General features: G+C 38.9%; 1 protein-coding gene across 4 annotated transcripts in view; it reads right to left on the bottom strand.

Annotated features, from left to right (window-relative positions):
* SYTL5 (synaptotagmin like 5) overlaps window positions 1–26706 on the bottom strand; it is a 278287-nt gene that overhangs the window by 71563 nt on the left and 180018 nt on the right. For all 4 annotated transcript variants that reach the window (XM_027963201.3, XM_060408401.1, XM_060408400.1 and 1 more), the window contains exon 3: window positions 21522–21731. In XM_027963201.3, coding sequence (XP_027819002.1) covers window positions 21522–21731 — 210 coding nt within the window. The remainder of the gene's footprint in view (window positions 1–21521; window positions 21732–26706) is intronic.

Below are 26706 nucleotides of genomic sequence, written 5' to 3'. Positions count from 1 at the left end.
GTCCAGCTCTTTGCGACCCTATGGACTATAGCCCGCCAGGCTCCTATGTCCACGGGATTATCCAGGCAAGCATACTGGAGTGGGCTGCCATGCTCTCCTCCAGGGGATCTTCCCAACCTTGGGATCAAATGTACATCTCTTATGTTTCCTGCATTGGAAGGCAGGTTCTTTACAGTTAGTGTCACCTGGGGAGTCCTAACCACTGCATTAGTGAATAAATAAGCTTCAATGGAAACAATGGGGAACAAATGAAAGCTTTGAATTATAAAGGGGCTGTGATCACACTCTGTTTTAGAATGATATCTTGATGTAATATAATGGCTGGATTAAAGAGAGAATGGGACAAAGAGACAGGTTGACCATGGCAATAGTCCAGGAGAGAGATAGCAAGACTCAAGCTAGGGCAATGACAAGACTAATGACAATGATAAGATGAATGACAAGAGGAAGAGCCAAATTAAAATGTAGGTGGTAGAAGGAGCTGTCTGGGTTTCACAATCAATAGAATGTTGAAGGTAGGAAAGAAAGATCTTGGAACAATCACAACCATGTGCAATGTTTATACAAACCTTTACCCCAGTTATATAGGCCTATTGACCATTCTTAGGACATGGCCCATATGTTCATCTACTACTTGACCTAAGGCCTCTATGGAGGACTGTAATGGAAAATGAGGTTGAAAGGTAGTGAGTCACAAAATGGAAAACTCTGGAAGTCAAGCTAAGGAGTTGGAATACCATTTTGGAGGCAATGGGGAACACTGGCAGATAATCTAAATTTCAAGTTGAATTATAGAATCTCTGAAGTATCTCTGAAGTATTATATGGGGTAGAAACCAGAAGCAGGCAGGCCAATGAAGAAGTAAGTCAACAGATAGGACAGGAAATGATGAAGATGTATATCTGGGTATCATGGGGGTAAGGAGTGAAAAGAAAGATAAAAGACACTTAGGCCACTATGTAAGCAGATAGGTTACAGAGTCCCTGGCAAAAGATAACCAGGAATGGCTTTATTGACATAGAATCAATTTTGACCTGAGCCATTTTGTTATGTGAGCCTGGCTACAGTGCTCGCCCTTGAACAGGTCTCAGTAATTAATGATCTCAAGGGAGGGAATGAAAAAACTCAGGAGAAGCATTCAAGAAACAATGGTGGAGCCATGAGGAAGGTCCTAGTTCCTCAAGGGACATACTTAGCAACATATCTTTGAGTTCTACAGGAACTAAGGCCCCGACAAGGGTGGAGGATAGGAAGATGATGTTGGTCCTTCTGACTCCAACTGAAGCTGGACTCTGTGGACCTTTGCCGCAATACTATGCTGAATTCTCCTCTGCTCAAGCCCCCTCATGAATACTCATGTACCTTGAGCTTAAAATTTCCCCAGTTTTGCTGTTGGGAAGACAATGCTTTGAGAAAGATCCCTGGTGTTCCCCTTAATTGTGTGAGCGCTCAATCATGTCTGACTCTTTGTGACCCCATAGACTGCCAGTCTGTCTATGGAATTTTCCAGGCAAGAATACTGGAGTGGGTTGCCATTTCCTCCTCCTAGGGATCAAATCCATGTTTCCTGTATCTCCTGCATTGGCAGGTGGATTCTTTACCACTGAGTCACCTGAGAAGCTTGTTCTCCTTACTTGCTGCAAATAATAATAAATTATTCCTTCTTCTGATCTTTGGCTTGGTTGCATCTACTGACTCAACACTCACCAAGAGGTGAACCCAGTTTTCAGGTTAACAACTGAAGACGAAAATCAGCAAGATCAGTGACAAGTCTGCCATGGCTAAAGTAAAGCAGCTAAGAGTCAAATAGAGATCTCTAGCCCTATAGTATTATATCTATGAGATTCAGTACCTCCTTGACTGAACTTAGAAATTAACAATTGGATCCTAAATAAATTAAAAAAAACCACTCTAGAAAAATATGTCAATTTGTTCTCTCCAGCAATTATCATAAAATACCTACTTATTCATTTATGTCATGTTGTGCAGCATGTGGAATCTTAGTTACCTGACTAGGGATCAAACCCATGCCCCCTGCAGTGGGAGCATGGAGTCCTAACCACTGAACCCCCAGGTGAGTCCTTGAAATACTACTCCTAAATGTAGGAAACAAAGGGAAGTTACCTAGGAAACCCAGTTCCATCACTGGGGAAAAAGTGAAAATGTTATCCTTGGAGTAAATTATTCATTGAATGACCATAGCTTGTACATCTGAAATTTATCTTCAAGTGGCTAGATCACCTATCAAGAAGCATGGATTATTGGATTAACTTCAAAACTGTATAAAATACAGCAAAAACATACTTGAATGGGTTACTAATACTTGAATGGGCTCTATCTGGATATATCTCAAGTGATCTATCAGCATACATGAGTACTTATGTTGGAAAAGTAGGCAGTAATTATGCACTTCTAAAGGTACTGCCTCCAGATTTCCAGGCCTTATTTATTCAATCAAATGCTAATTGAGGTAGTGCTGTGATTGAACTTTACAGAGGGAATTGAAGTTATTTATCACCTGACCTTAAAATAGGAAGACGGTCATGGATGATCTGGGTGGGCCCATAGTAGTCACTGAGCCCTTGAAAACAGGAAGAAAATGAAGGATACTGAGAAGCTGTGGAATGGGAAGTCAGCGGGATTCCAAATGTGAAAAAAGGGCTCTGAGATGCAGATGTCCACATGCAAGAACCAGAGGGAGGGGCATCTAGGAGCAAAGGCTGGCTCTTAGCTAACAGCCAACAAGAAATGGGAGCCTCATTCTCACAGTCACAGGGAATCAGAATCTGTCCACCAAAATGTACTTAGAAGTACAATCTTCCCAGAGCCTTCTGGTAGGAACTCAGCCAGCTGACACCTTGATTTCAGCCTAGTGAACCGTGAGTAGAGAAATAAGACAAGCCAACCTCGGTTTCTGAGTGACAGAACTGTAAGACTGAAACTGAGCTGTACCCTATGGGGCTCCTGGGCATGGAAGCCTTTCTGTCGTTTCTTGTTTGTAGGGAACAGACTCCAGACTCTATGACATAACATGAGTTACAAGGGGCAGACCTGAACAGTTGCTAATCAAGGAAGGGAGGGGATATAGACACAAGGGAGGAGCAGCCAAGAAACTATAGCGCAACATTAAGTCCTAGTTCCCTCAAAAGGGATACACATAACAATATCCTTGAGCTCTTTACAGAACTAAAATCCCCCAACAAATGGCAGATGTCAGCATTCTCCATTTCTAAAAAGACCACCTGAGGCCAGATTAAAGGAGTGCAGGCCCTGCACACACTCTAATCTTAATCAACCCTGCCCTTGAGGCTTTGCTATAAAACTCCTCACCAAGTTCTCCAGGAATGAGACACAGTTTTCCAGGGGCTTCAGCATGCTGTCCTCCTTTTCCTGCAAATCAATAAAGCTATTCTTATCTACTTCACCCAAAACTCTGTCTCCAGGATTCAATTTTGTACTGGTACACAGAGGCTGAGTTTGTAGCATCAAGATCATATATTTACATTGCCTACTGCCCATGGGGTCACAGAGTCAGGCACGACTGAAGCAACTGAGCACATATGAGCAAGCTGCTAAATCGTGGCAGTTTGTGATGATGGCCACACAAAACTAAGAATAATTAAACATAAAAATCTATTTGTCTTAATGTTCAACTCAGGAAATAATTTGCACAGATTCTAAAAAGATACCTATGAAAACTTCAGAACAATAGGGTAGAAGTAAGCAAACTATGGCTTGTGGGCCAAATTTTTCACTACCTATTTCATACAGATTATGAGCTAAGGATTTAGAAAAGGCAGAGGAACCAGAGATCAAATTGCCAACATCTGTTGGATCATCAAAAAAGCAAGAGAATTCCAGCAAAACATCTACTTCTGCTTTACTGACAACACCAAAGCCTTTAACTGTGGAAAATTCTTAAAGAGATGGGAATACCAGACCACCTTACCTGACACCTGAGAAATCTGTATGCAGGTCAGGAAGCAACAGTTAGAATTGGACATGGAACAACAGACTGGTTCCAAATTGGGAAAGGATTACGTCAAGGCTGTTCTTGTCACCCTGCTTATTTAACTTATATGCAGAGTACCTCGTGTGAAATGCTCAGCTAGATGAAGTACAAGCTGGAATCAATATTGTCAGGAGAAATATCAATAACCTCAGATATGCAGATGACACCACACTTATGGCAGAAAGCTAAGAAGAACTAAAGAGCCTCTTGATGAAAGTGAAAGAGGAGAGTGAAAAAGTTGGCTTAAAACTCAACACTCAGAAAACTATGATCATGGCATCTGGTCCCATCACTTCATGGCAAATAGATGGGGAAACAGTGGAAACGATGACAGACTTTATTTTGGGGGGCTCGAAAATCACTGCAGATGGTGATTGCAACCATGAAATTAAAAGACGCTTGCTCTTTGGAAGAAAAGTTATGACCAACCTAGATAGCATATTAAAAAGCAGAGACATTACTTCGTCAACAAAGGTCTGTCTAGACAAAGCTATGGTTTTTCTAGTAGTCATGTATGGGTGTGAGAGTTGGACTATAAAGAAAGCTGAATGCCAAAGAATTGATGCTTTTGAATTGTGGTGTTGAAGAAGACTCCTTAGAGTCCCTTGGAGTGCAAGGAGATCAAACCAGTCAACCCTAAAGGAAACAAGTCCTGAATATTCATTGGAAGGACTGATGCTAAAGCTGAAACTCCAATACTTTGTCCACCTGATGTGAAGAACAAACTCATCTGAAATGACCCTGATGCTGGGAAAGATGGTAGGGGATGACAGAGGATGAGATGGTTGGATGGCATCACTGACTTGATGGACATGAGTTTGACCAAGCTTTGGGAGTTGGTGATGGACAGGGAAGCCTGGTGTACTGCAGTCCATGGGGTCCCAAAGAGGACACAACTGAGTGACTGAACTGATACTGATGAACTAAGGATGGTTTTTATACTTTTAAATGGTTGGAGAAAATATTTCCCCAAAGCTGAATATTTCATGACCTGTGAAAATTATATGAACAATATTTAAAATTCAGAGTCTGTTAATAGAGTTTTATTGGTACACATCCATGCTCATTTGTTTATATATTGTCTCTGGCTGCTTTTCTGCTACAACTGCAAACTTGAGTAGTTTTAACAGGAACAACAGAGCCTACAAAGTCTACAATTCTTACTCTTTGGCATTTTAGTTTTTTAAAAGGCTTGCCAGTTTCTGCAATATGACAAAGAATTTATACAAAAAGATACAAGAACAAGGGGAATAACATAGATCAGTAATAGAGAACCACCTAAGAGAGGAATGCCAAAGGCTTGTCTTATTTTTTTGTTTGTTTTGTGTTGGAGATTACGAGTGAAATGACACAAAACAAGACACACACACACAAGAGACAGACGATACACACACTCCAGCCGGAGGAACAGAACTGCGCAAACTATTTGCGCTTTATTATTATAAAGCCCCCCTAGGCAGAATTCCAGACTGCATGAATAAACCTTTTCAGTACAGCGCAGGTACATACATGTTATCGTATAGCAAGAGGGAGTGAAATTCTGGCCTACTGCAGAGTCTGTCCAGAGCCCTTATCACAAGAAGGAAATGTTCCCTTGTTTGCAAGGGACCATTAGTCTCAAGGCTGTGTCCATCTCCTTGGCAGAACATCTTGTTTGTAAGCAGCACATCTCCACTTTCCCTATTGTGGCCGCATTAACCCTTCAGTTTGGGGTTTTGCTTTTTTTTGAAATCTTAGTTGCCCAAAGATAGCACATGTGCCCCCAGCATTGGAAGTGTGCAGGGAAGTTCTGTTTGTTTTGTTTTTGTCATTTTCTTGGGATACAGAGTAAGGTGGAAACACATCAAGAGCAGTTTCAGGTGTCAAAGAAAAGTGAGTCACATCAGGTCTACATGCCCCAGCAAATGGCCCTCCATATTATCATCTTTACCATATATGCCTAGAGCTGGCAACATCTAACACAAATAAGATCTTCCCAGAACTGTTAGTCATTACCTCTTACCCTCCTTGTAAGAACAACAGCTATAACCCTTGTATTTGCTCAACTCAAATATGGACCTGAGTCATTTGTTACTTTAGAACTCTGCAACATCAGAACCACCTCTTGGGATTATGTCTCTGCAACCTTCTCGGGTCCTGGAGGCATAGATGGAAGGATTAGTTGAAGAACAGGGAACAAATACTGAATGTGTACCATGCACCAAGCCATGGGCTAGGCACTGTATACACGGCATCGCTAATGTTCACTATATGTCATAAAGTAGCTATATCATCCTGAGTTTTCAGATGAGGAAATCAAAGTTCACATGGCTGAAATAACTTGCCCAAAGTTATACAGTATCATGACAAAAACAGGATTTACACTAAAAGCCCTTATATTTAGCAAAGCTCTTCAGAAAAGAACCAGCTATGACAAGGCTTTGAGTAAGGGTGAAAAGGAATAACATGTAGCATTTCATATGATGGGCTGTGACTGGCTTTGTGTGCGTGCACACATCTGTGACTATGTCTCTCTGTTTGGAGCAGAGGGACAGGAATAAAGGAGTGAAAGAAGAAATAAAAGAAACATGAAACCTACTATGAAATGTTTCTCTCTGCCATATCAATCTAATATTTCAGAAATACAAAGCTTTGAATAAACATTGTGTTTCCTACAAGTCATACTCTGAAGAGTTTGACTGAAACTGAGTTACACTTGTGATATGTGATTAATGATTACTGAATATTTAGAACTTAGTAGGTTCTAATTTTCTTTAACATTAAACTCTTGGGACCACAAACTTTTGCTTGATAGCTTATTTAAATGTAAAATCAAGTTCTCCTTAGACTTATAGGGAAAAAGTAGGCAAACATATCCTAAAAAAGAAGAGTGCCCTAAACATTCATATTTTTCCTTTATTTTCTATTAACTGCTGGAGAGAGTTAAGATAAGATATGGTAGTTAGATACACTGAAATATAACAAGTTTCCTTCTTATTATTCATAAGGAAGCTAGAATTATTTAATTCATTCATTACATATCAATTATTTATTGCATTCCTGTCTCAGGCAGTAAAAATCCTGTCTGCAAAGCAGGAAACCTGGGTTTGATCCATGGTTCAGGAAGATCCCCTGGAGAAAGAAATGGCAACCAACTCCAGTATTCTTGCCCAGGAAATCCCATAGACAGAGGAGCCTGGTGGGCTACAGTCCATGGGGTCCTAAAAGAGTCAGACATGACTTAGTAATGAAAAAACAATAAGGCTAAGAGTATAGAAGTAAAAAAGACAACGACCCTGGCGATATGGAGATGATGGTATATATTTACTCCTTTCTTTCTTTCCAACAGGAAAAGTAACAAGAAATCCTTCAACACATTATGAACTCTACAGATAAAGAGAATATCTTTAAAATAGCTAGAGAGGAGAAAAAAAACATATTACAAACAAAGGAATGATGATTAGAATAACAGTTGACTTCCATTAGAAATAACAAAAGCTAGAAGCCAGTGAAATTATATCTTTAAAGTTCCAAGAAAATATCTATCTAAAATCATGTATCCAGAGAAACCATTGTTTATGAGTAAGGGTGAAATAAAAAATGTTCAGTATAATAAAAACTGACATAATTTACCATTAATAGATTTTCACTAAAGGATCTTCTAAAGAGGAGGTAAAGTAATTCCCTAGCGGTCCAGTAGTTAGGACATTGCGCTTTCACTGCTATGGTCTGCAGTTCACTCCCTGGTCAGGAAAACTAAGATCCCCCAAGCTGAGTCACATGACCAAAAGAAAGAAAGAAAAAGAGGAAGTAAAGTAGATCTAAGATATAAAAAGGAATGGTAACAAATGGAATTGGTAAAACACATAGCTAAATCTAAACAAATGTTGATGTAAAACAAACATGATATCTAAAATGTTGAACTGAAAATAAATGTTTCTAAAACATAGGACAAAAAGTATATATAAGCCTGGGTGAAGACAGTTGGAGTTTAAGAATATCAAGTTCCTTTTGTTGATTAGAAGAAGGGTAAAACTAATGATTTGTGAAATTAAATATGAATGGTGTAACTTCTAGGGTAACCACTAAAATAAAAACTCATATAATATCTATAGTAGTAGAAAGGATAAAATGGAATGAGAAAAATATAGTACTTCTATCAATTTATAGATAATATAAATAAAATCAAATATTACAGTAATTACAATGGACTAAACTCTATACTTTAAGAAAAATACTGTCAAGTTGAACTTAAAAATTATATATTTAATATAGATGCATAGCATGTATATATAGCATATATGCATAGCAAATATTTAAATACATATACACACATATAGAGCATATATATGCATATATGCTATATAGTATCCTTGCAAGCATATAGACACAAAAAGGTTGAAAGGCAAATGGTAAGAAAAAAATATACCATGTAAATATTTACCAAAAGAAACTTGATATTACTGTATTAATAGCAGACAAAACAGATCTTAAGGCAAAAGGATTTTTACAAATGAAGAGGGTCACAAACACCTTCAAATCAGTAAAGAACAGATTAACAGCCTACAAGAAAATTGGGCAATGCATAGTTGTATCACAGAAAAGGAACCCCAAATGGTTAATAAACCTATGAAAGGATACTCAACCTCATTAGTAATCAGAAAAATCTGATTCTACCAGTTGAACAACGATCAAAAATTTTCATGATGCCAGGTGTTGGTAAGATTGTAAAGTTTTATAAAATGTTGGTAGAATTTGAATTGGTACAACAATTATAAAACACAATTTAACATCTTAAAAAGCTGAAAATGTTCATACCATTTTGCCCTAAAATTTCATTCCTAAGGCGTACTTCCTACAGTAGTTTTCTCAAACATTTTTGACAGATGGTAACTAGACTTATGTTGTACACCAGGAACTAACAGTGTTGGAGGTCAATTAAGAAAATCTCCAAACACATAGGGAAAGAGGTTAGATCTACGCTTATCAGAGATGGAGTGGGAGTTGGAGGGAGGGGGAATTGGAAAGAAAAAAAGTTTTACATCACAATCCAGAAAATAAATACACACACTCACACTCACACACAAGGAAGTATACGTAGAATTACATACATATAATTATATGTATACTGACATTTTCTGTTTCCCCTTCTTTTTTTATGTGCTGGCCAGGACCCATCAATGGGTCATGACTCAGTTTTAAAAACTCTACAATAAGGAAACTGCTGTACGTGTTTGTTAGGCTATACGTACAAGAAGGTGATACCAGCATTTGGGGGGTAACATTATAAACTAAAACAACAAAAATGTCCATCAACAAGAAAACAGGCACACTGTAGGATGATGCAACAGTGAAGAGGAATGGAATGATATTCACATAACCATAGATAGAGGGACACCCCAGGTGATCCAGTGGTTAAGACTCTATGCAATGGCACAGGACAGAGGTTCGATCCTTGGTCGGGAAACTGAGATCCCACATGCCATGCTGCACAGCCAAAAAATAAATTAAAAACAGAAAAGCAAACATGGATAGATTTCACACACAAAAAAAATGCTGAGCTAAAAACATCACAAAGAACACATACAGTATAATTTCCATTTCTACAGAATTTAAAATTGAAAAATTAGAAAATATATTATTTGGGGATATGTGCAAGTACAATAAAACCATAAAGTAGAGCAAGGGAATAAGAAATGGAAAACAAGAATGGTCTCTTAAACTGAGTGATAAATACATAGATACTCTTTTTACTATTGTTTAAACAGTATATGTAGAGTGTCTTGATATGTGTGATACTTCTACATTTAAAAATCCCTCTAATCTATGTGGGTATTAAGATACTAAACCACAGTGAACTATTCTAAAAAAGGGAGAAGGCGCTCATATATGATTGCTGCTACTGCTGCTAAGTCACTTCAGTCGTGTCCGACTCTGTGTGACCCCATAGATGGCAGCCCACCAGGCTCCCCCGTCCCTGGGATTCTCCAGGCAAGAACACTGGAGTGGGTTGCCATTTCCTTCTCCAATGCATGAAAGTGAAAAGTGAAAGTGAAGTCGCTCAGTCGTGTCCGACTCTTTGCGACCCTATGGACTGCAGCCTACCAGGCCCCCCCGTCCATGGGATTTTCCAGGCAAGAGTACTGGAGTGGGGTGCCATTGCCTTCTCCACATATATGATTAATAAGTGATTTAAAGTAGCATGTCAAGGTACTCCAAACAGCTTCTTATCATCCTCAAAAGTTCCCTGATAGCTCAGTTGGTAAAGAATTATCCTGCAATGCATGAGACCATGGTTCAATTCCTGGGTCAGGAAGTTCCCCTGGAAAAGGGATAGGCTACCCACTCCAGTGTTCTTGCATGGAGAGTCGAATGGCAGAGGACACTGGTGGGCTATAGTCCATGGAGTCGCAAAGAGTTGGAAATGACTGAGGGACTAAGCATGCACACATCACCCCCAAAATCTGTGGCTCAGTGTGGGATTACTACAATGTGAAATTTCCCTTGTAGCTAGATTATAGAAACCTTAAAAAAAAAGGAGGGATGTTTAAATGAGTATGTGGCAATTACTAGTACCCATGAGGACCAAAAGATCTCCAGATACACAGGTATAGTTGAACAAGTTGAAATTTTTGTTCATTGCAATGAAGGAAAACATGCCATGAAAAACCATGGGAAGTCTCGAGAAGGCGGCGTTTGAAAGAATTTAATATAGGATTGGGGCTTATCTTGGGTTTCCCTGGTGGCTCAGAGCGTAAAGATTCTGCCTCCAATGCAGGAGACCCAGGTCCAATCTCTCGGTTGGGAAGATCCCCTGGAGAAGGAAATGGCAACCCATTCCAGGATTCTTGCCTGAAGAATCCATGGACAGAGGATCCTGGCAGGCTGTAATCCACAGGGTTGCAAAGAGTCAGACATGACTGAGGGACTTTCACTTTCACTTGGGGTTATGTTAGGTAATTTTAGGGAGATTTCAAGAGAGCAGGGATTCGCTCTAGACTACGTGATGTCAGGGAGCAGGGACAACTTAAGTTTTACCTAAAAGAAGGGTAGTCTAGAAGAAGGCTAAAGCTGTAATTAGTAAGGAAGTAAGAGGAAATTCATATTAACCAAGAAACGGGGATGTGTGATACATTGTGGCTTGACCAGTCACCTTGTTTTCATCTATGCTAAAATAAGATTATGAAGAATTCTTACTGTGTCTCACTTCATCATGGATACGCAGTGATCCTGTGGGATGCTGGTACTCTGAGGTCATTTATGTCTACTAGGAGAACACCACAGCCTGCCCCAGATCACCTTCTAACAACATCAAGACCTACATGTAAATGTCAGATCAGTTTTCAGATGTCAGGGTCTGTATTTCTCCTTTTCATTACAAAGCACTATGCATTCCCTCTGTACCCTCTCTGTATATGTTCCAACCATTGGTACTATCGTCTTTCAAGTTAGTGACAGGGACTCATATTTCATCTATCTCAGGTCTATTTCATCTGTTTTCAGTCATCACTACCAATTCATCAAAAACAAAAACACCGGATTCCTCCTTAAACATGACAAAGGCTTCCACAAGGACAAATAGCAGCATGAAATGTCACCACATGGCATGAATATAAATAAGATCAGCTCATCAACATCATATCAGAAGTATTTCATTTTTGGGCTCCTGATCATGTTGCTTTTATCTTTGGGGTCCGAGTTCAACTGAGGTGCTAATTAGGAAAACTGATCATTATGGCTGTCTTTGTGTTGGAAAGCAACTGCCTCCGCTAACATAATCACGCGGAATTTTGTAGGTCTCATTAGGATAGCCACATGAACTAACTGGCTGTGTCAGGGTCCCTTTCATTCTGTTTCTATAGAGTTAATTTTAAAAGGAGACCAACAGCAACCAACTTGTTAGAACCAGAAGAGGCTGCAAAAAATGTCAAGGGCTGATCATCCCATTGAAGGAGGTAGGCTCCCTTTATTAGTTTCTGCTGTAATCCTTTTCAGTGCTACAGCAATTAAAGCTCTTTACTTTTACCCATTCCAAGGTAAATGACAACAAAGGTTGTGTTTTCCAACTGATTAGAGAATGAGTCACTTTCTGACTCATCTCATCTCTTAGAGGTCAGGATGGGAATTTCAATTTTATGGTCTATTGAACATAGAGACAGCCCACTGGCACTACAGCATTCTCTCACAACAAATTAAGGGTGTTCACTGCCAGTAGAGTACCATTCATGCTTCCTCTCAAAAACCACCCCATGAATAGCAAACAGGGTACTTCCAACACTGACAGATAATCTCTGAGATCACATAGACTCGTAGCTGAAGAAATAATTGTCTCTGTTTTCAGTTTTTAAAATGAGAAGAGATTCTGTTTCTACTAAGTGAAACACACATCTTGTAAATTTCCAGCTGCCACACAGATGCTACAACTATAAGTTGTTGTCCAAGCTGGTGCTCTGGGACAACCCAGAGGGATGGGGTGGGGAAGGAGGTTGGAGAGGGGTGCAGGATGGTGGGACACATGTACAACCCATGACTGATTCATGTCGATGTATGGCGAAAACCACCACAATATTGTAACTAGCCTCCAATTAAAATAAATAAAAATTTTAAAAAGAGGTATAAGAACCACACATTGAAAGCTGTTTCTTCCTCAGAACATTGTAATGCACAAATACAGAATTTATTCTAGTGATGAGATAATAATGTAATAAACTCCTCCTCCTTAGACTATGAAACCACTGAGGGTAGTCTATGTTTCATCCATCTTTGTATCCTTATCCTCTAGTATTCCAACAGGTTATCAATAATTGTTGTAGTGAGGATGGACAGATGGGTCAAAAGATAGAGCAAGTGGATAGGTGGATAGTTGGGTTTATTAAGTTATTATCACATTAAAAAAAAAGAAGTACAAGTAATTCTGAAGTTCTGTATTGAGGTTTTAACATCCCCTCGGGAAGACACAGACCTTTTATTTTTTTTAAATTATTTATTCTTATATCCTTCTGACAACAACTTGTCATATCTTTCTGTGACAACTGGAAATTTACTCTCTTCAGAGGGCAAATATATTTGGCCTGATGTGTGTCCGTGCATATGTGTGCGTGTGCGCACATTAATTCTGAAGAAAACCACATTTGTTCCATAACTTGCTTAAGCCTGAAGTGCTTTAAGTGGGGCCTTGCCATCTATTTACTCATCATTGAGTATTTACCATAGGCATTATTTTAGGCACTAGAATTACTTCATTGAACACTACAGATAACGGGCCCTGCTCTCATGGTTGTGAAGCTTATATTCTAGTGGAGGAATAAAGATAATAAACAAGAGGAGGAAAGTATATACCATATAAGTATTAAGGGGAAAAAAAAACCACACGGGAAGGGATTATGTTAGTTTTGTTAGGTAAGCTAACTTCCATAACAAACAACTTGCAAATTCCAATGACTTAACACATTAAAAGCTTCTCTCTATTATATATAACCTAATATGGATCTGACCAGATTGAGGGGAGATTTTTTATGAATTAGACCTGCAATTACCATCTATACTGACTACCAGATGAGCTGATGGCAAAACTTTCAATTAGCAATGCATGAATACACAAACCTCTTGGGTCTTGTATTGAAAAGAGTGTTTCAGTAATTACAACTGACATTTAGAAATTAAAGACAAAATTCCTCTCCCCATACAAAAGCTTGAGGCAACTCCTGATTGATTGAAAGCCTCATGAGTCACAGTCCCTAGTTACTGTTGTGTGAGCAAATGAGGGTTCAGGATGTAGAGAAGAGGTAAACAGAAATGGAATAAAAACTGAAAATGATCAAATATTAGAGATCAAATAAAATAATATGGTATAAGAAATGGAGAAACAGTTACTGAGATATTCCTTATAAGTCTTCAGACTCTGCAATTAGCAGGTCAGTCATTTGTTAAAATCCCTTTTCCTTTCATCACTTGAAATAACAAACCTCACTCTTGGCAGAGTTTGGTGGGAAAAGAACTGGGTGGAAAAACAAACAAATTTTGATATTTATTCAATCCAACTGTACTAACACACATTCTGAACTCTTGGTGTGCTTATTTCTACTATTTATAATACAGAAAATCAATCACCTCTCTTATTTAATTGGTATATATTTTGAGACCTTGTAGGACTATTTGTATTATCCAGGAATAAATGTGATCCCCAAACAGATCCACTCTCTCAAGGACTAAGGCTTCAATTTTGAAATTAGCTTAAACCATAATCTGGTTAAGGTAATCTTGAATATTTACAGGCCCTATCCAATTTCCTTGCTAGGAAAAAAAAGTATATTCTCAATTGATACATACTATTAAACAGAGTCTCACTAAGCTTTATTGTTTTTCAAATATGGTTGACCCCTGAATAACATGGGTATGAAGTGCTCAGGTCCACTCACAAATGAATTTTTACTATCCATGAGTAGGTGAATTTAAGGATATGAAAATAGTTATGGAAAGGGTAACTAAGTAGTAAATCTAAGTGAAATAATGACTATAAAATAAGAATATTTTGTGGGATTAATTATGTTATAGACTGAATGTACCCCTTCCATAATAATTCATATATTGAAATGTAACCCCCAGTGCAATGGTTATTTGGATGGAGTCTTTGGGAAGTGATCACTCCATTTATAAAAAGATTCTCCAGAGACTTCCTTTGTCCCTTCTTCCCTCTTCTGCCAGGTAAGGACACAGTGGGAAGACAGCTGGCTATGAACCAGGAAGCACACCCTCACCAGACAACAAATCTGCCAGAACCCTGATCTCCAGGACTGTGAAAAAGAAATTTCTGTTATTTAAGAGCCACCTAGTCTATGGTATTCTGTTACAGCTGCCTAAATAGACTAAGACAAATCTTACATACATACATACATACATGTATACACACACACACTCAGCTATGTGTATATATGTGTATGTATAGATATACAAATATTTAAAATATACAATAGCACTAGGAGGGGAGTAAAGGCAATCAAAGTGTTTTTAAGTCCTGATATTGTCTTAGAAGTACCAAAACTACTAATTAATATTATAGTTTAACAAGTCAAGGATGTATGCTGTAATCTCTAGAGTAATCATTAGATGAGTAGTAAAAAAATGTATAAATATTAGAGGAGATAAATAGAAAAATATTGCAACAACCTAAATGAAGACAAATGAGTAGAGATAAAAGAACAGAATAGACGGGACCAAAAAAAGAATAAGTAAAAGAGTGGTAAATTTTAAATAAAATATATGGGTTATGTTATTACTACAAATGGGACAAATATCCTAATTAAATGACAACTGTCAGCCTAGATTTAAAATATGCACACACGATAATATTCCACTTATAAGAGACATATGGTAAATATAAGGAAAGAAAAAAAGTTGCAAGTAAAGGATAAAGAGGATTCCCCCGGCATATGTCAACCAAAAGAAAGCAACTGAGGCCATACTCATTATAAAGTACCAGTCCATTCTGAAGGAGATCAACCCTGGGATTTCTTTGGAAGGAATGATGCTAAAGCTGAAGCTCCAGTACTTTGGATACCTCATGTGAAGAGTTGACTCATTGGAAAAGACTCTGATGCTGGGAGGGATTGGGGGCAGGAGGAGAAGGGGATGACCCAGGATGAGATGGCTGGATGGCATCACTGACTCGATGGACGTGAGTGTGAGTGAACTCTGGGAGATGGTGACGGACACGGAGGCCTGGCGTGCTGCGATTCATGGGGTCGCAAAGAGTCGGACACGACTGAGTGACTGAACTGAACTGAAAAGGAAAAAATCATAACTAGAGATAAGAAGAGAGTTTTCTCAATTATAAAGGTTTCTGTACAACTATAAAATCTCACAATTCCAAATACTTAAGCAATCAAGACTCTAAATTCAACATATGCAAAACAAATATTATCAAGCTAAAAAGGAAAATAGAAAATCCACAATCATTATTGAAAGAGATTAGTATATATTTCCCTCAATATCACATAGAATATATAGATTAAAAAAATCAGTAGAGATATGGAAGATTTTGACAACACAATGAACAAATATCATTAAAAGACAAAACTAAGATATTCAGATCAATACGGTAGAATTCATTTTTTCAAGGAAATTGGAACATTTAACAAAATTGAAGATTTTCTGGGCTGAATTTCAAAGAATGAAATTATATAGAGTATGTTCTCTGACCAAAGTGAAAGAAAGCTAATTTCAATATCAAAAAGATATCAAAAATCCCCATGAAATTAGATATCAAAAGACAATTGTAAATAACTCGTAGTTGGGAAAAAAAGGTGATAGAAATTAGAAAACAGAATGAAACCAATATCATAAAAAATAATGGATATGAAAATGTGTGAGATGCAGCTAAAGCAGTACAAATAGGGAAATTCATAGCCTTAAATGTATATGTTAGAAAAGAAAAAAGGATGGAAAAATGAAGTCTCTAAATATATGAATCAAAACACTATTAATGAAAAATTCTAAAAAAGTAAAAGAATAATAAATGAATAAAATTGAAAACAAATATGCAGAAAGAAAAAAAGATGTCAAGTGTTAGAAAAGAAGACACACTTATGCAAAAATAAAATTTGAATGGTGCCACAGGAATAATTTTAATTAATAAATGGGTTTAACAAGATTTCCAAATATAAAGTTAGACTACCCAAATCAACTGCATTTCTCCATATCAATAACAATTAGAAAAAAAAATTTAAGGATACTGTTTATAATAACACAATGATCAAATACTTGGATTAAATCTAATGATATATAAGATATATCAGGAAAATAATTATATGAAATATTACTAAAAGAAATTAAAGGTAAACTAATGAAAGGGCACATAGTGTTTGTGGATCAATAGACTAAATACTGAAAGACATCAATTCTCTCCATAACTTTCTGTAGATGTAATGTAGTCCCTATAAAAATGCTAGTAGGACCTGTTTTGTGGAAAGGTGATTCTAAATGTATTTGAAAATACCAGGGACCAATAATAGCCAGGGCATTTTGAACAAAATCAGCAAAGTGGCAAGCCTACCAGATATAAAATTTTATAAAGCTACATTGAATTAAAATAATGTATCATTGGTACATTACACATGTAATAGAGTAGTCAGAAATGAAACTTGATTTGTGAAGGTGACACTGTAGAGAAATGGAGAAAAATGGTCCTTTCAATAAATGTTGCTGGGTCAAATGGATATTCATATTAAAATATAAAAATGAATCTGTAACTCATAGCACATGCAAAAATCAGTTCCAAATAGATTGTAAGTCTAAAAAGGTAATACAGTAACACTTACAGGAGATCACATGGGAGAATATTTTCATCAACTTTTACAAGAAGCTTTTTTTTTTCTGTTAGGATACAGAAAGAAAAAATCCACTAATCTCATACAGGAAAAGATGAACAAATTGAGCTACTAAAAAATTAGAGATTTCTGTTCTTCAATACACCACTGAGAGAATGAAAAAATATCTGAAACACAAGGAACCAACATGGTTTGTACACAGAATATATAAAGAATTCCTTCACACTAGTCAGTAAAAGGCTGATAACCTAACAGAAAAAGGCAAGAGACCTGAACCAGCACTTCACAGAAAAGGATGTTCAAATGGTCAGTCAACATATGAAGATATCCTCATTCTCATTGGTAACAAAGAAAAATGCAATTAATCCACTACACACCCAACAAAATTATAAAAATGGAAAAACCAAAAACACTGTTGTAAAAATATAAAGTAACCAACACTCATACCTTGCTAGTGAAAGGATAACTTAGCACAACCACTTTGGAAAACAGTTGGCATCGTGGGACTTCCCAGGTGGCACAGTGGTAAAGAATCCACCTGCTAAGGTAGGAGACATGGGTTTGATCCCTGATCTGGGAAAATCCCCTGGATGAGGAACTGGTAACCCACTCCAGTATTCTTCCCTGGGAAATCCCATGGACAGAGGAGCCTGGAGGGCTATAGTCCATAGGGTCACAAAGAGTCAGACATAACTTAGCTACTAAACAACAACTGATATGAAACACATACATAAATTCTATGACCCAGCAACTTTACTATGTACATATTCAATGGAAATACATACACAAATGTACCAAGAAACATGCGCAAGGATATTTATAACAACACTATTTTTAAGAGGTGAAAGCTAGAAACATCCCAAATATACATCAATGATAGAATGGTATATGAATCCTTATATAGTTATAAATAGAGCATTAACAAAACACTATAGCGAAAATGAGTGAAATGAGTATAAAAGTGAAAATGAGTAGACATCTGCCAAATGCAACAAAAATAGATGTCTCACAAACATAATGTTGACCAAAAGTAGTTATGAACAAAAACACACACCCTGTATGAGTCAATTTAAAGTATAAAAAATTTGAATTTTTTTATATTTTAAGTATAAAATCAACAATTTAAACAATTAAAATCAATTTAAAGCATAAAATCAATTTAAAGTATAAAAAAGTCAAAGTTAACTTATGGTGTCAGCTGGATAATATTTATATTTGGAGAATAAGAAGGGACTAGTGATTGGGAGGAGGAAGAAGAAAAGCTTCTGAGGTGTCAGTAGCATTTCTATTTCGTTGCCTGAATGGTAGTTACACAGGAACTGTGATAATTTGCAAAGCTGCACATCAGTGCTTCTCAAAGACATTTGCTCTTTACGGGACATGTGGTAATGTTGGCAGGAATCTGTCATTGTCACCACTGAAAAGGGGAGGAGTGCTACTGGTGTCTACTGGGTAGAAGCCATGAACACTGCTAAACATCTTATAGTACATAGGACAGCCCCTCCCTCCCCCACAAAGAACCATATTGCCAAAAATTTCAGTGATGCTGAAATCGAGAAACCCTGTTGTACACTTGTCATTTGTGTCCTTTTGTGTAAGTTCAGTTCAGTTGCTCAGTCATGTCCGACTCTTTGCGACCCCATGAATCACAGCACGCCAGGCCTCCCTGTTCGTCATCAACTCTAGTTAAAAACAAAAGCCATGTGTACTATGTTTTCATTTAAAAAAAAGGAGGGGTACTAGTCTCTTTCCAAGTTTTCCTCTTCTGATTTATTGTCCTCTAGTGGTCACTAAGAGTAGAGAGGGATAAACGCTCCTGCAAAATTATATAGAGGCAAAACTATAACTGAGGAAATTCTGTCCATTATTTCCTCTGTAAGTCATTATTTGACTATACCGTAAGTAATAGTCATTCAGTCGTGTTTGACTCTTTGCAATCCCATGGACTATAGCCCACCAGGCTCCTCTGTCCATGGGATTCTCCAGGCAAGAATACTGCAGTGGGTTGCCATTTCCTTCTCCAATTTGACAATACTGGAAGAGCCTTTATATCCAACTCTGAAATGTGAAGTAAAGGGGAGCAGAGTTGGAAAGACCCATTATTTCACACTGAGAAAAACTTTCTATGAAGACTTCAGGGTCTAAAAGAGCGACTTTTACATTATGTACTTGAGTCACAGATACATCATGTTCCTTTCAAGTAGAAAGCAAAGTGCATTACTGATACTTTTTCTGTACACATATATGGAGAAATATCCCAAGTAAACAATTTGATTTCATGGGAAAGACAGGAAGATATCCTGAATTATTTTTGCACCTTGATTTGCAGATTATTAAACCCAGTTGCCAGCAGATTTGGAAAACTCAGCAGTGGCCACAGGACTGGAAAAGGTCAGTTTTCATTCCAATCCCAAAGAAAGGCAATGCCAAACAATGCTCAAACTACCACACAATTGCACTCATCTCACATGCTAGTAAAGTAATGCTCAAAATTCTCCAAGCCAGGCTTCAGCAATATGTGAACCGTGAACTTCCAGATGTTCAAGCTGGTTTTAGAAAAGGCAGAAGAACCAGAGATCAAATTGCCAACATCCACTGGATCATCAAAAAAGCAAGAGAGTTCCAGAAAAATACATCTATTTCTGCTTTACTGACTATGCCAAAGCCTTTGACTGAGTGGATCACAATAAACTGTGGAAAATTCTGAAAGAGATGGGAATACCAGACCACCTGACCTGCCTCTTGAGAAACCTGTACTCAGGTCACGAAGCAACAGTTAGAACTGGACGTGGAACAACAGACTGGTTCCAAATAGGAAAAGAAGTACGTCAAGGCTGTAATATTGTCACCCTGCTTATTTAACTTCTATGCAGAGTACATCATGAGAAATGCTGAACTGGAGGAAACACAAGCTGGAATCAAGATTGCCGGGAGAAATATCAATAACCTCAGATATGCAGATGACACCACCCTTATGGCAGAAAATGAAGAGGAACTAAAAAGCCTTTTGATGAAACTGAAAGAGGAGAGTGAAAAAGTTGGCTTAAAGCTCAACATTCAGAAAACGAAGATCATGGCATCTGGATGGGGAAACAGTGGAAATAGTAGCTGACTTTATTTTGGGGGGCTCCAAAATCACTGCAGATGGTGACTGCAGCCATGAAATTAAAAGACTCTTACTCCTTGGAGGGAAAGTCATAATCAACCTAGATAGCATATTAAAAAGCAAAGACATTATTTTGCCACCAAAGGTCCATCTAGTCAAGGCTATGGTTTTTCCTGTGGTCATGTATGGATATGAGAGTTGGACTGTGAAGAAAGCTGAGCACCGAAGAATTGATGCTTTTCAACTGTGGTGTTGGAGAAGACTCTTGAGAGTCCCTTGGACTGCAAGGAGATCCAATCAGTCCATCCTAAAGGAGATCAGTCCTGGGTGTTCATTGGAAGGACTGATGCTAAAGCTGAAACTCCAATACTTTGGCCACCTCATGTGAAGAGTTGACTCATTGGAAAAGACCCTGATGCTGGGAGGGATTGGGGGCAGGAGGAGAAGGGGACAACAGGGGATGAGATGGCTGGACGGCATCACCGATTCGATGGACATGAGTCTGAGTGAACTCCAGGAGTTGGTGATGGACAGGGAGGCCTGGCGTGCTGCGGTTCATGGGGGTCACAAAGAGTCAACATGACTGAGCAACTGAACTGAACTGAAACCCAGTTTTGGACTTCTCAGGCTGCACTAGTGGTAAAGAACCAGCCTGCCAATGCAGAAGATGCAGGTTCAATCCCTGGGTTGGGAAGATCCCCTGGAGGAGGGCACGGCAACCCACTTCAGTATTCTTACCTGGAAAATTCCATGGGGAAAATCCTGGAAAATTCCCAAAATTCTATGGAACAGGACTGAGCACACACACCCTAAGAAGCTGGGTGGAGCCAAGTGTGGCTCTAAGAAAGCCTGAGGGTGGTGTTCAGATGTGGGAAGAGACCACGTTCTGTGAGGCTTCCAACCATACAATGTTTCTGTGTCTTAGACACACACAGATACATATTACACCCTGCCAAAGCACTACTGAACTTCTAGTGTGGCTATACTTTCAGTTCTATTCTCTATCGCTACCTTTTATGTATTCTTCCTCCTTGCTTTCCCCATTCCCCAACTCTTCAGTCATCAAAGCTGACTTTGCACACAAAGGCAAGAAACTCACGCGACTCTCGCACAGATGGTGCACCGCCAGCTGCCATCAAGGCCTGAGACCCGGCACTGGCTGCACACTCTGAGGGAGCAGGCCTGGCACGGGTCTCCCCGATCGAATATCAAGCCCAGGTTTCTCTGACAGTGGGCACAGACCCTTGTGGTCTCTTGTTGAGTCTTCCCACTTCTGCGTTTCGCTTCCAGGAGTTCATTCTTCAGCTTCCTGGAAGGAGAGGAAAAAAAAATCACTTACAAAAGAGAAGCAGAGCTATCTTTATATAAGGGATGTGTTCACTGGGGAGACTATTTGAAAGGATCAAGGAGTTACATTCAAGTGACTTTCAAAAATCCATAATTTCTTCCTCCAGAATCAATAATCCTTTGATCTCATTAGTGGAAAAATATAACGGTTGCGTCTTACTCTCGGATTTTGAAATCTTATCCAGGCACTTCTATTTGCTATTAGTATTTATTTACATTCTACTCTACCTTCTCCAGGGTGTCTTTGATACCATAACAAGGGAGCACAACCCCAGCCTACAGGCATGTACAATGCTATGTTGTCTCGTTGCCTAGATATGAGGCAAGAGGGTGAAATCAAACTTGGCAACATGGGTGTTTTCTTTAAGTCAGGGGTCCCCAACCTCCAGGATCTACTTCTTGATTATCTGAGGTAGAGCTGACATAATAATAATTGACATTAAGTGCACAATGGGCTTTCCTGGTGGCTCAGATGGTAAAGAATCTGCCTGCAATGCAGGAGACCTGGGTTCCATCCCTGGGTTGGGAAGATCCCCTGGAGAAGGGTACAGCAACCCACTCCAGTATTTTTACCTGGAGAATTCCATGGACAGAGGAGACTGGCAGACTGTCCATGGGGTCACACAGAGTCGGAAATAACTGAGTGACTGACACTTTCACTTTAAGTGCACAATAAATGTAATATACTGGAATCATCCCCAAACCACCCCACACCAGGTCCATGTAAAAACTGTCTTCCACGAAACTAGTCCCTGATGCCAAAAAGGTTTGGGATTGCTGCCTTAAATGAGCCAATGTGAACTTTGCTACAAAGACATTGCCCATCATTGAAGATCAAATAATTGCCACTGACCCATGGGCTTTGCTGTTAGATATACATTTGTTTGAATCCTGGGTCCATTATGAATTACCTATTCAAATGTAAACAATGATTTACCCATTCAACTTCAGTCTCTATGTTTCAAAAACAGGAGTAATAATATTCCAACATGACCATTTTTAAGACTAAGTAAGACAATATATGGGAAGATACCAGCTTGTTTCCTGCCACACAAGTACTAAATAAATGCTATTTCTATGTCCCTCCTTTTACTATATGATGTGATCTATTTACATACACTTTAGAAAATAGCTATTCAAAAGGAATACTACTCAGTCATTAAAAAGGATAATGCCATTTGTAGCAACATGGATGGACCTAGAGATTATATTGAGTTAAATAAGTCAGAAAGAAAAAGACAAATACCGCTTAAAGGTGGAATCTAAAATATGATGCAAATGAATTTACTTACGAAACCAAAACAAACTCACAGACACAGAAAACAAACAGATGGTTACCAAAAGGAAAAGCACATGGGGGAGGGATAAATTAGGAGTTTGGTGTTAGCAGAGAGAATCTATTATACATAAAATAAACAAAAAGGTCCTACTATACAGCACAGGGAACTATATTCAATATCCTGTAATAATCTGTAATTGAAAAGAAAACAAAGTTCTCCCTTTCTTGTCCAATTGAGCAAAAATGACAAGAACACACATGTTTTCTACTCCCTGATTTAGAACTTACAAAGCATCCTTATGTCTTTTTTTCTCATGAACAACTAGCTCCTAAAATTGAGTGTAAGAAAAGCTCCACACAATTTACTTTTGAAAACCTGTAAAAGCTGCAACTTTTAAAATGAGATGAATTCTCATTTGAAAACTCCAACTGTATTGTTTGGAAAATAACAACAGACCTTTCCAGGTGGAGCAGTGGTAAAGAACCCGCCTGACAATGCAGGAAACTCAAGAAGACACAGGTTTGAACCCTGGGTCGGGAAGATATGCTAGAACAGGAAATGGCAACCCACTCTGGTATTCTTGCTGGGAAAATCCCATGGACAGAGGAGCCTGGCAGTACAAGGGGTTTCAAAGAGTCAGATATGACTGAGCGCACACGTGCGTGCATGCACACACACACACAAACCTTTAAACACCTCAGGGCACATGAGAAATCAAACACTGCCTAGTCACAATCTGTAACAATTCATGTAACAATCATAAAGAATAAATGACCAAAATGAGGGAAACAAAGAATAATCGTAGACTGCAGCCCTATCCCAGTAGGATAGTGGGCCAAAGAATAAGAAATTGAGAACATGGGGTATTCCAGGATACTCCAGAGACAAAAAAAAATAAATTTTATGATCAGGTGCCTGAAGTTTAACTACTTGGTTGCTCCTTAAACTAGAGCTTGAGACCATTTGGAGAAAGTATGGCCATAAAGTCAAATATTTAGATTGCATTTTTCTTTGTGTTCTATTCATAGGCCTTCATTTAGCAATCAGCGTTCACTTAGCTCCCAGTTCCAAAGTCTGAAAAGACGTGGGCCACCACAGGAAGGACACAGAGGACCAAGAATTTCTAGGTCCAAACACACCAGTTGGGAATTCCTAAGACAACCAGCATTAACTGTCCCACATATTCTCAGAGGAACCTCTGAGACTGTGGGGAAAGCTGGGAAGAATTCCATAGGCAGCACAAAATATTAAGCATGTTGACTGAAAAAAAACGGATAACCTAAAAATTGAGAATTGTTTTATTTGGCAGACTTGCTGAGGACTGAAGCCTGGGAGGCCACCCCTCAGCTATAGCTCTGAGGGACTGCTCAGAAGAAGAAAGAGAGGAGCCAGGATACATAGGAGTTTTGCAACAAGGAGTAGGAACATCAAAAATTACCGACAAGTAAAGAAAACCAACCAGAAGCTCAAGATAATGAATATAGCCCTTTTCTGTATATGGGAAGGGGCAAGAGTCTGGGCTCATGGAAATTATTCCTTTGATTTGCAACTCAGTTATTTAGGGCTAGTATCCTGTTCTTTCCCATCCAGAGTCCCCTCAGGGTGGCTGCAGTGACTTGATGGTTGCAACATCCCTTTGTTTGTTGATATGGCAGGCAACCTTTTTCACTCACAAGCAGCTTACAGATTTTTCAAATATTTGAGAAACTGACCTAATTCAATCATTAGTGGGTTGCCATTTCTTTCTCCAGGCGATCTTCCCAACCCAGGGATCAAACCCATGGCTTCTGCACTGGCAGGTGAATTCTTTACCGCTAAGCTACCAGGGATACCCAATTCAATCATACCTAGGATAATTTCACCTTAAGTGGACACAAGCATTTCTCAAGAAGAGGAGAAAGGGTAATGACAGAGTAAAGGGTAAAGGGACAGTAGTTGTAGTCAGGAAAACAAACTGTGCAACTGGTGACATTGTATGAAGGAGAAAGGGAACTACAGGGAGCTAGGAGAGAGGAATAGGACGGACGATTTCTCTTTCCTCTGCTTCACTGGCTGCCACTCACAAAGCAAGGTCAATCTCATTTGGCTCCTGCACTCCTGGCCCAGTCTCAGGAAGGTATCTAAGGAAGATGGGTTTCTGGGCTTTAAGCACAGAATCTGTTCATCTTTCTTATGCACATAAGCTAGAAATGTTTCTGGTTTCAAATAACAGGCTTTAATATTTGGTGTAATTTTTCTCCCACAAGGGTTTCCCTTGTGGCTCAGAACGGTAAAGAATCTGTCTGCAGTGCAGAAGGCCTGGGTTTGATCACTGGGTCAGGAAGATCCCCTGGAGAAAGGAATGGCTACCTACTCCAGTATTCTTGCCTAGAGAATTCCATGGACAGAGGAGCCTGGCAGGCTACAGTCCATAGGGTGGCAAAGAGTAGGACACAACTGAATGATTAACACTTTCACTTTATTCCCCACATACAAGAAATCCAGAATTGGGCACTTGCTTGTATTAGTTCAACTGAAAAGTCAGGTCATTAAAGAATCATTTCATTCTGATGATCCCCTATCTTCAAAGTATGGCTCATCATTCTTATGCAAAATGGTTAGGCAGCTTCAGTAGTGCATCAGTAGTGTTTAAGGCAGGAAGAATAGGGAGGGAGTGTCTGTTATACATGTATCTTACAGTTATACCTGTATATATCTAAACAGAAAAGCAAAAGTTGATGCAGAAGTCCTCCAATGAAGAAGGACTTCCCTTAGGGACTTCCCTTACTTGACCAGACAGTGTCACAGCATCACCATTAGCTGCAAGGGAGGCTGGGTAGGTGGAACAAGTTGGAACTGTAGATACCGCCCTCTTGACATTAGATGTGGTCAAGTGACTCCCGCTGGTGCATGAACTGTGATATGTGACTTCAGGTAAAAGCTTTAAGAGCAAATCACCAGGTTACCACAAACCCTCTTCTTTGCATGAAGAATGGCAATGTCCCAAATAGTGTCTGCCCTGTAAGTTTGAGTCCTGGTCTGAAGATGCCATGAAGTAGAGACCTTAGCCACTCAGTTATGGACATGGAATATCAGAGAGAAATAAACCTTCATTATTTTAAACCAGTAAGAATTTGGAACTGTTCTTAGAGCATCATTTAGCCTACCCTGAATGATAAACATACAGCCTAGGAACTTCCCTGGTGGTGCAGTGGGTAAGGAATCTGCCTGCCAATGCAGGAGAGACGGGTTCGAACCCTGGTCCATGAAGATTCCACACGCCACGTAGCAACTAAGCCTGTGTGCACAATCACTGAAGCTTGTACACTCCAGGCCCCTTCAACAGCAACTACTGAGCCCTGAGAGCTGCATCTAGAGAGTAGCCCCCACTGGCCGCAACTAGAGAAAGCCCACACAAATGCAAGGAATACTCGGCACAGACAAAAGTAAATAAATAAATAATTTTTTAAAAATAAGCCTAGTTTCTTCATCTGGCTGGCTTTCATATATTCTTTTCTTTCAGCTTTACTGCTGGTTACCTAGAGTGGCTTTCTCTGATTACCAAATCTACTGCAGATTCCCATCTTATTCTCATTCAGAGAACTGTGTTCTTTCTCTTCACAGAACTTACCATATTTCTTGATTGTACTTTTTTTTTTTTTTTTACTGGTTTCATGT

Source organism: Ovis aries, chromosome X (assembly GCF_016772045.2).
Source record: "Ovis aries strain OAR_USU_Benz2616 breed Rambouillet chromosome X, ARS-UI_Ramb_v3.0, whole genome shotgun sequence".
NCBI lineage: Eukaryota > Metazoa > Chordata > Mammalia > Artiodactyla > Bovidae > Ovis > Ovis aries.
This window is presented reverse-complemented; position numbering and strand designations above follow the sequence as displayed.